We start from the raw sequence: 10,760 nt of genomic DNA on the forward strand, positions 1-10,760 counted from the left end.
GTGTGTGTGTGTGTGTGTGTGTGTGTGTGTGTGTGTGTGTGTGTGTGACATAAGCATCTCACTATACTGTACACTGCGGTGCATATAGTGTTATGCGACAGACTGCCACGCTGCGGAGGCTGCACAGCTCAGCCCAGTATGGACCAGCCTAGCTCAGCTCAACCCAGCCGGCACTAATCCATCATCGCCACCACTGAATCACTACGCTGTCAATAAAGGCAGGTGGCAATACATTACAGACATGTGGCAGGCTTTAGTGCTAATGACATTGAGAATTCTCCTTGGGCTGTAGGGGGAAAAAAAAGCCAGAACGCGTGACACTCTTGCTTACAGAAGCAATATTATATGGAAATGCAGACATGTGTGAGAGGCAAGGGAGAAGGCTGGAGGGTGAGGGAGTGAGGAAGTGGACTTTAGTGACCACTTTCTCATCAGTTTCGAACAGACCATCCAAATCCTGGAGCTCAATGATCAAGCTCCAGCCTCTGGAAATAAGCCATGGTACAAGCAATCAGATATGTCAACATTATATATATATATATATATATATAAACTTGTGAAAAAATAAATTAAATGCGTTACTGCTTAAATACAGTATTGTGGTTTGGTTGTGATTATTTATGCAACTCTGGTATTTTGTAGCATTTTGTGTGACAGGAAGAAACTAAATGAGAAAACATGCTGCATCTGTGGCTGCAAAAAGAACAATTGTCCTAAAAATCCCTCACCGTCACACAAACATCATTCACCACTGCACCAAATGTAAAACTTAAATCTAAAAGATGTGCTATGGGAAATAAGGTTTTCAAGGCAGTGTTGCTCAATGAGGTACAACACCACAGCTCATCTGATTCTGTCTGTCCGAACATCTGCCTGTCCTAAATGGCGTCAGGACTCCTGGGTGACACATTATAAAAAGTAATCTTTGCAACTAGGAAAATCTCAAACTCTAATTTGACTTTCTGCATTTAAATTAAAAGTTTACTGTGGCTGAGAAATTTGCATTAACCTAGGGGTCATTAGGGTTTTATAGAATCCGTTCAGCAGACACAACCGCCATTTGAAAAGAAAATCTCTAGTTAAAAGATATTACAGAGTAAAAAAAAAAAACATTTCAGGTCAAAAATGGGTTTGGTTTTGTAAGCTATTGGACAGTTTAAATTTTAATTTTTATTTAGCTTTAAAACATAATTAAGTAATATTAGTATTTATGAAAAACTGATTTGAATTAAGATTGTGCAGTCCATTTATTTGGTAATGTTTACATGGTTTTCCAAAATCTTGCAGGTTTTCTCTGGGTGCACTGGCTTCCTTCGCCCAAAAAAAGTAATAATACTTTGACCCTAAGAGTAAACGTGAGCGTATGAGGTTTTGTTGGCCCATCGACCTTTCTGAGGTGTACACATCCCCTCTGGCCCCGTGACGCTACTACCGGCTTTTTGCCCTGAACAGGACAAAGCAGCAGGTTTGAGAAAAAAAAAAGAATTAGAGGTCGATGAAAGGCATTCATCTTTGAGGCGAACAACTACATCGTGTGTCTCTTTAGCTCAAATATCCTTTTGTTGGGGAGTAACATGTTATCATTCATAGAATACTAAACAAACAAAGCAGAAAATGACACAATAAAAGTCCAGAGGTTTGTGCTGATAGAATAAAAGTCTTGATTTATTTCTGTTTATCTACACATTAAACAGGTGTTCCTGAATGCAGCAAGAGAAAACACAGAACAGGATGCTAAGCGTCAAAGAGTTGCTCGCATAGCAGAGGTGTGGCTGGTTTAGCAAAGACATTTACACTGAATATCTCACACATCTGGAACATTTTCTGTAAATGTAGGGGTGCCACTTGGGAGGTTACAGTAGGGATTGTTTACTGCAAATGTCTCGAGTCTTTTTCACATTGTTATGCCATCTGGAAAATACTCCATAAAGTAAAAACCCTGTCGTTCCCTAATGATAACTGCGATAATTTTCTAACTATAATGTGTATAGAGATACCAAGCAGCCCAGTATAGCTGGCTTTACTTTAAAATGTAGAAGCTCTGTATGGATTTGTCATATCGCCGAGTTCCATTAGACTCAATCTCAAGGCTGCGCAGACATTTTCAGCTCTTTTTCGCTTTCTGTCTCTGTAATTGGCCCTCTACCCAACAGTGATGTGGTAAAAAATTAGTCAAGACCTGCATAGGAATTCAACTACACACAACTTCTCAATTAAACTTGTCACAACTAACCTTTTTTATACAACAGTCCCAAAAAAAATGGCTTTAAGTGCTTCCATGAAATAAGCTGATGTGTTTTTTTGAACACAAATAACTCACAGTAGAGAGGCGCTAGCATAACAGTTTATGTTCACAAACAGAGCTGGGTTTAAGAAAAAGAGAAAAAAAAAGCAGAAAGCGTGGCTCTCAAACACTTTGGTGCAGAAAACATTGAACAGGTCTCAATGAGCAGGGTAAAAGAGCATGTAATGCACTTTTGTTTAGACACTAATTAACACAAATGAAACTGAAGACTGCAGTCAAATCTGCTAAATAATATTGACACAAAGAGATGCAAATAGAAAATTTAAGATTATATTGGAAAATATATATATAAAAAATGTTCCGGGCAATAAGCAGAAACCAAAACATAGTACCTTAAAGACTGAGTAAGCCCCACATTTTCACACATTCTTGAAATCTGATTCTATGGGTTTTATTTTCTTGAATCCCTCATCTAAAAGAAAAACTTAAAACCTGACTCAAACAGGACATGGTTTTGGTGAGGGCCTCAGCTACTGAAACACTCGAATCCCACAGAGCAAAATCTGTCTGGCCCACACAACACACTCACCCCACACAGAATGATGGCCCAGATGTAGCTTTCCATAGATGTCCATGAATGGGCCTGCACAGCATAAACCAAAGCACAAGTGGGCCAGTTGTGGCACACAATCTTAAAAAACAGTGTCATCATTTCCACATCTGGGTAATGAACCTATTGCCATGCCAGCAGTGCTGGACTGACACCAGATCTGGCCCGCACCTGTCTGCTATGTGGGATTAGTGTGAACTGTATATCATATATGACAATCTGACCATTTAAATTTAAAAGGTCATTTGTGAATTCATAGCCACGTACTAACCATAAAACAACCTGATCTATCGTAAAAAATGCATGCTTTTTAAAATGGACAATGGAAGCAGATGCATCCACCTAAAATCAACATCTTCTGAGGTACTTATGAAGCTTGAGATATAATCACTATCTACAGATATTTGGATGGATAGCATATATTTGATACACACGGCAGCATTATTAGCCTCGCACAAAATTTTGGCTTCAAATTGGATTAGCTGAGGGGATAGCGGCGGTTGACACACCTGAATAAAACACAGCTGTATGACGATAAAAACATAGAAAAAACAGCACCATTTGAGGTCCGATAGATCAGTTTTCAAACTGTTTGCTGGTAGCACCATCAACCAGTAAAAATCTCAAAATGCAATACAGAGACAGAACACGACCAGCGATCAACTGCACAACATAGCAAAGAGCGAAGATATATATTCGGAGACGACCCCCCCTCACACAGAAACCCCTTTACAGCAGCATTTTTAAGCAGGTAATAAAACTGATTCCTCCTAAGAATGATATATGTGTATTGAGGTGTTTTACAAGATTTATATGCTGTACATTTAAGAGTATTCAGGTATAACTTTTCCTATAGATTTTTTTTTAATATACACACATAGTTTACAGTCACTGACAAACACCAGAGTAACAATGAGGTAGGACGGTGAAGTTAGATGAAGTAGAATCAGTTTGTGGATTGTATACAAAGTTACTGATACCTTTAATAAAAATATATGCCTAACTTTTTTTTTCCATTATGACGTATGTTTGACATTGTATCTGAGGCTCAAACAGTAATGTGTCTGGTTTACAATGCAGCTCTGCAAATTGCAAGAAGCTCTCTCATTCCAAGAGTGAAACTAATTTTTCAATCACGCAGCTCCCAAACCAACACATGTAAAAGGTGAAACAAAGCTCCCCCACTTTTGAAGCTCTGCTATTCGCAGCATAAGCCATAGCACACCTTATCTTGATGCATATGCATTAATAAATCTACTCAAAGGTTGGACTTGAGAACGAGAGGTGGAACGTGGAAGAAAAAAAAAATCAACAAAGAGCAAGAGAGTTGATGTTTCCAACAGTTGATATTTGAAGAGCCAAATTATCCAGCAAATCTAATAATGGTTATGACGGGCTGGGTGAATAATTTGCTGCAAAAACCAACACTGCTGGTCTGCTCGTACGTTTGAACTAGATTGGCCTCGTTGTCCAGATTAGGCTAAATCTGGGTTAAAACCATCCTGAACTTTCTTACAGCTTTCATCCAATGCAGATGGTTCAAGTTAAGAAAAATAGGCTAAATCGAGCCACAGGAAACCAGAGTTTTAGATGATGCAATGGCTCCATAAATGCTTTAAGCATCGTATAACCACACCCTCTTTTGGCATTGAAAAAACAAACAAGAAAGCAACAAAGAAAACAAACACAACACACATGAATTCATCCGAGTTCAGTAAGGTTGCTTTCCACAGCAGAAACCTTTTTTTCCTTTTAAATTGCATGTATTTTCAATACACCCTTGTTCATATGAAGCTTATGTCACTTTGTACAGGGAAAATAAAACAAATCTAAAAAATAAAATAAAATACTGGGGGAACCCAACAAAAAACAATAACCATTTTTAAATTCTAAGATCCGTTACCTTGGCATTAACCATTTTTTGTGCAAAGCCAGCTGATTCATCAGTCTACATCCTACTTCTCACAGTTACCACTCATTTATAATACATAATTCATAGTAATTCATATTTTTACATTGCCAGCATGTAGACATATTAAGTTTAAGCACAGTTTCCAGTCAACTTGAAAATTTCATAGGTAAAATCTTTCAACTGGTTAATCCTGATTTGCTGCTGTTTGTTGCTCGTAAGCCTTTTTTTTCAAAAAAAGGTTGCAGATTCCAGTTTTAACAAAAATGATTAAAAACTATTATAAAATTTGCCATTAAATATTAAATTTGGGGTGATTAAAAACAGTATGTAATAACTCAATTTTGCCTTAAACGTAAATGTGATAAGGTGCTTTATAATAAAATTATTTAAGATGTAGATTCTAAAAACATAAGACAATCATCACGTTTCTTTAAAATTAAAGAAATTGAACAGGAATTTAAAGTGCGTTCAATGTAAATGATTTCAGTTGATCATTACTGCATCTTGATTTTTATAGCGCAATGTTTTACCTTACTATGGCAATTATTTCAGTAAATAGACCCTAAGTGAGGTTTTATCAGGTGTCACTCGTTGTGAATGTATATTCTCTGTACAAACAAGTTTTTATAGAAACCCTTTTCTCTCTTGTCCCACTGAGCTTACTTTGGTTAAGAGTGAGGTGTTTCTTTTCTCCCTCACCTTGAGGACTCCATTGATCAACATTTGGATACAATACCTAGCTTAAAGCCAATAATTCATTAAAAAAAAGGAAATATGATTGACAAGAATTAAAATGTCAATTAGCTAAACAAAAACTTTATCGGAACCTTAAAACTGTAGCATAAATACAAAGAGAAATTGATGAAAAAATAAAAATATGTAAAAACATGTACACTGTATACTACTCCAGAACATCAAGTAGCTTAACACAAGGCTGATATGAACTTTTGATACAACAAAACCCACCGCAAACAAAAATGGCGGAAAAGAAAAGGAGGAGAGAGACAGGAATTTAGAGTGTGAAGAGGAGAAGGGCTTGATGGGCAGCTCTGCAGCAGATTCACAGTTAGCCACAGCTAGGTCACAGTTGAGATTTCAATCTGCAGCGTTTAGTTCCAGCCTACAGGTAGCCACACAAACCATTTCAGATCAAAACAATATAACAAAAGAAAAAGAAAAAAAAAAACAAGAGACATATTTAAAAATATATACAAGAAAAACAAGAATAGGACATTTTAAAAGTTCTGATGGCATTGCTTGGAGGAAAATGTGTCTTGAGCAACCTTACTTTTTCCCCAGCAGTGAGCTTAAAAGACTATGGGGTTATTATTGGGTTCAGCAGGACCAGACAATCTCAACTGAAACACAGCGTGGCAGACAGCTTTACCCACAGCTAACACTGCCTCCGCAACGAGATGACCTGGACTGAGCCAAGCTGTGCCCCAGTTCTCATATGGGCACCAGTCTGGTTCATCTAATGGTGCAAACCACACATAAAACAGTACCTGGCTACCTCTTGCATTCTCACAACAAAGTGCAAGTGAAGCTTCATCACTTCAGCTTAATAAACATTTACAATCACAGTTTACTAGAAAACCCAGGGGGATGTCGGTCCCTGGTGATTGCCAAAATCGGATTAAGGCCTTTCTAGGCATCAAAATGCCTGTACCGCTAAAACTCTATGGTCAAGTTTTCTCAGATGACTTTAACAGCAACACACAAATTTCCCACCAAAACCTTTCTTGTGCTCATACATCGACGGCAAATATTCATACCTTAAAAGATAAAATTAAAACAAATATTGCATTCTTCACTCAAAGCTAAAGTCATACTTTCCAATGAATTTCTCTTGAGCAAATCTCTCAAAAGAAGTTAAGGAACAGCACACATTCCAAAATTAATCTCTTGGAGCAAAATGACATATGGCTGTTGGCTAATTAAGACGTGTGCAGTGAGACTCCAATGTCCCATTCTATGCATTAAGTACCAACATTCAAATTCCCAATGGTTACTAGATAGTCCCCAAAACAATAGTCAACCACTCTAAGAACTAACATAAGCCAGTATCATCACATTTTACAGCACCAAAAGACTTAATTGACTGAAATTACCTCTTACTTTTTAAAAGTTCAAGGACACAAAAAGGATGTTCTGACACAGAACAATAAATTAATAATCACATCTAATTTCTCTTTTGACACATATGCATACATCTCAATAAACCATATCGCTGTACCAATGCTATGGTAAAGTTCATAAACGCACTCACTCCAGCTTCAACCAAACTCTCTAATGTGTTGAATTTCTAACTGGTGGGTAAAGCTGTCTGGCACGCAATCAAATAACTGACCAATGCGATGCTTGTCTTTTAGGGAGGTTGCACGAGACATATTTGTTTTAACGTTTCACAGAATAATCAATCGAATGTGTAAAAGAAATACGGCCGCTCCTGGGACACCGATGGCATTCCTCAACTCCCCATACCACGTCCCCTCATAATCCTGCAAACCACGTGGGGCAGAAGGCGCTGGCACGACTGTTAATCACTATATGCCATCGTAGGTGAAGTTCTCCATCTTGACTGTTTGTCTGATGAGAAGCTTGGACTCCCGCCGCTCTTCATTCTTGATGGACTTGTTGATATCCATAATCTTTTCACAAATGTATTTGTTCACTTTGGACAATCTCTGTGTAATCTCAGCGCTGTCAGCTGTCTCTTGAGACACTCTGTCGTAGAGACACTCTGTGGAGGGAGTGGGTGGGGGGAGTCAGTCTACATCAGATTACAAACTGTTCCTCTTTTCTTTGATGTCTATGAATGTATTTATATGAATGAATGTGTTAAAAGGGTACCACTTTACAATAAGGCTCCCCTTATAGATGGCTTATAAATAGTTTGTAGATCGGTTATTAATTCATCTGTAGACACTTCATAAATGGTTAATAAGTGTTTATTATTCATTAATTAAGACAGAAAACAGACAAAATTGTACAGTTTCTTGCCAAATATTGAGGCAAATCTGTTCACACATATATTACAGCTAAAAGGTGCTTTAATAAACATTTCAGACTAGTTTACTACATTGTAAGCACAATAATTTATGGAAAACACATATTTTACATGTAATATTGTACTGTATTACCGCATTTTACATATCCACAGTAATCAAAGGGAGTCTTTTTGTAAAGTGTAAAACAGTATACTATTTATTAATGACTAATAATATCATAACAGAGCCTCATAAATTGTGTACTGTTTTACACTTTACAATAAGGCTCCTTTATGGCATTTATACAAGTTTATTAGTCATTAATAAATAGTGTACCTACTGTCTTACATTGTAAAATAAGGCTCCCTTTGACAGTTGTTAATATGCGTAATTCAGTAATATAGTACAATATTATTTTTAAATATGTGTTTCTAATACATAATTGTGCTTACAAACTTAGTAATATGTACACGAACAGATTTGGCTCACTATTTGTCAAGAAACCGGACAGTTTTGTCTCTTTCCTGTTCTTAATTAATCCATAATAAACATTTACTAATGATCTATAAAATGTTTATAGATGAATCAATAACCTATCTATAAACTATTTATAAGCCATCTATAAGGGGGGCCTTATTGTAAAGTGGTACCAATTTGTGTTTGGTAGTTCATTTCTTTTTTGCAACGTTTCTTAGCAATAACTCTTATAGCAGGTACCTGATTGGCAGAACCTGGGGAGTACCAGAAGCTCAAAGCAAGTGTTAATAGCAACAACAAAATAAGCTGTTTGACAATGATGGAGAAGATCTGGCCAATTTTTCATGTGTGCAACCCACATACTCAGCTCTACTGCTCATCCCACAAATGCATGCTCCTTACAAAGGTGGCACCATTTAAAAAGGAAAATAACAGGCTTTCCAACAATATAAGATTTATTGCCTCTAAGCATTGTTACAACAAAGAAAGAATCTACCAAACACACAACGCGTGCCAAGTTTGTCTGTATGTTAGTATCAACAAATTTGAAATTTGAAAAGTCTTTGCCTTCTGAGTTCAAATCCTTTTGATGTCGAAAGTTTATCTTACCTCTGACTATTTTCAGTTTGCTGGGTGACAATGGTGGTTTGGGAAGGGCATCTTTCTTCTTTTTTGTTGCAACTCCTGTGACACTACGATTTTTAAGAGTTTCAGTGCCCCAGATCATCACAGCAAGGTTTTTTGTGAACTTAGAGTCTCCCTGGGTCCTCTGCAGCTGGTGCCACTTCTCTTCCTCCACCCAGATCCCACCACCGAGATGTACCTGCAGACATAACAAAAGGTTAAAGAGACTAAAATGTACCACTTAAAAAGTCTTGAATTTTATTTACAACACAATGTGCTTTCAACAGCAGAGTCAAGACCAGTCTCTTGCCTTTTAGTGACTAAAACACCAGTAAAATGACCAGTCTTTGTTGATGTAAGACCTTGCTTGAATCAAAAAAATTTTATTAATAGGACTAAATGACAAGTAATATAAACCATGGTATACCTAATATTTACTGTTTAATACAACATTCCAGTATATCATTTGAGGAAGGTTCAATGGTATCAAAAAGTGAATGCTACCCAATCCTAACTGCAGCTTTAAACAAGATGGTCCAGTGATGGGCTAATGATAAGTGTGTTGTCCTCTTGTTGGCCCAACAGCCATTTGTAACTCTTAGAGCAAAGCTAATCCCCCTCAGAGCTATCAACCCCGTAGAAACCTAGAGTTTCAGTTGATATAAGGAACTTTGGTCTGAAGTAAATCAACTCTGATACTGTCATGCTCACACAGTATCAATTTTTTAATCTGATAAAAATCTGAAATATGGCTTCAGTGTTGTCACCTCTGCAAATCTGTCAGAGAGAAACATGAACCCTGTCATGTTCCATTTTGAGCACACCTTTACACAATCAAAAAAACAGGAAAGAATAAAAAAAAGGAAAATCTGGAACATTAATCTTTACAGCTACCTGCAGAGTGACAGATTATACATCCAATCTGAAGAAAGAATTAACATTTTCAATCTTACTAATAATGTTAAAAAACAATTGTCTGAAAAGTGCTGAAAAGAGTTGACAAACTGATTTAAAATTTCTCTTGAAATTTAAGGAATGGGACCTTGACAAAAAAATGTGATGATACAAAGTTGATGACAAATTTTTTTGCATAAAGTTACTGTAGCTTGAATAAGTTTCATTATGAGTGCTCTATATGCCCGGTCACACTGCATAAACACAACACACAACTGATTGTCAGGTCAGCCAGACCTGGGGTCTCATTTATAAAGGATTGCGTGGAAACCATACTAAAAGTGAACGAACAGCCAAAAGGCGGAAATGGCGTACGCCAAAAAAAACCCCAAAAAAATTCAGATTTATAAAACCATGCGTACGCACGTTTCTGCGCGCCTTTCCTTTATAAATCACAGCCGCACGCCAGAGTTTGCGCACGAGGTCCCGCCTCAGGTTCCCTCTACACGCCCACATTCAACCATAAACAGTCAATGTAAAGTACCTCATGAATGTTAAGATGTATTTAAATCAGTCAGATGATCAATGTCAACAAAAGTGATTGGTTCAGACACGCTCCGTCGTGTGTCTGGAGGATGACAGGTGCTGACTGACAGCTGCTCACGTGAACAGATTGTCTGTAATTGACACAGATTTTCCCTCATTTTGCTTAAGAGTAATCTAACAATTTTTATAAAAAAAACTCAGCTTCAAATTAATTTTCCCTCAGAGCCTGCAGGACGATAAAAACAATAATAATTAAATTAAATAAGTCAGATAAAATTAAAAGTAAGCCCACCGCTCTTCTCCTCGTCCTCCTGCCTGCTCTGTTATCCGCGGCAGACACCCCCCCACCCCCGGCGTGACAAACACTGACTTTAAACGTGGTTTTATAACATTCACACTGGCGAGGTGGATAGGCCTGTCGCGATAGTCAATAAATCAATTAATCGCACGATAACTTTTTTT

General features: G+C 37.3%; 2 protein-coding genes across 4 annotated transcripts in view; both read right to left on the bottom strand.

Moving 5' to 3' along the window:
- Positions 1 to 10,760, bottom strand: part of agbl4 (AGBL carboxypeptidase 4) — a gene marked incomplete in the record, with an annotated part of 369,850 nt that overhangs the window by 82,706 nt on the left and 276,384 nt on the right.
- Positions 1,645 to 10,760, bottom strand: part of bend5 (BEN domain containing 5) — a 17,199-nt gene continuing 8,083 nt past the window's right edge. For all 3 annotated transcript variants that reach the window (XM_014014226.1, XM_014014227.1, XM_014014228.1), the window contains 2 exons: positions 8,844 to 9,057; positions 1,645 to 7,510 (listed from right to left, as the gene is read on the bottom strand). In XM_014014226.1, the coding sequence (XP_013869680.1) occupies positions 7,314 to 7,510; positions 8,844 to 9,057 (411 nt within the window). In that variant the 3' untranslated portion in view covers positions 1,645 to 7,313. The remainder of the gene's footprint in view (positions 7,511 to 8,843; positions 9,058 to 10,760) is intronic.

The sequence above is a fragment of the Austrofundulus limnaeus genome, unplaced genomic scaffold (assembly GCF_001266775.1).
Source record: "Austrofundulus limnaeus strain Quisiro unplaced genomic scaffold, Austrofundulus_limnaeus-1.0 Scaffold111, whole genome shotgun sequence".
NCBI lineage: Eukaryota > Metazoa > Chordata > Actinopteri > Cyprinodontiformes > Rivulidae > Austrofundulus > Austrofundulus limnaeus.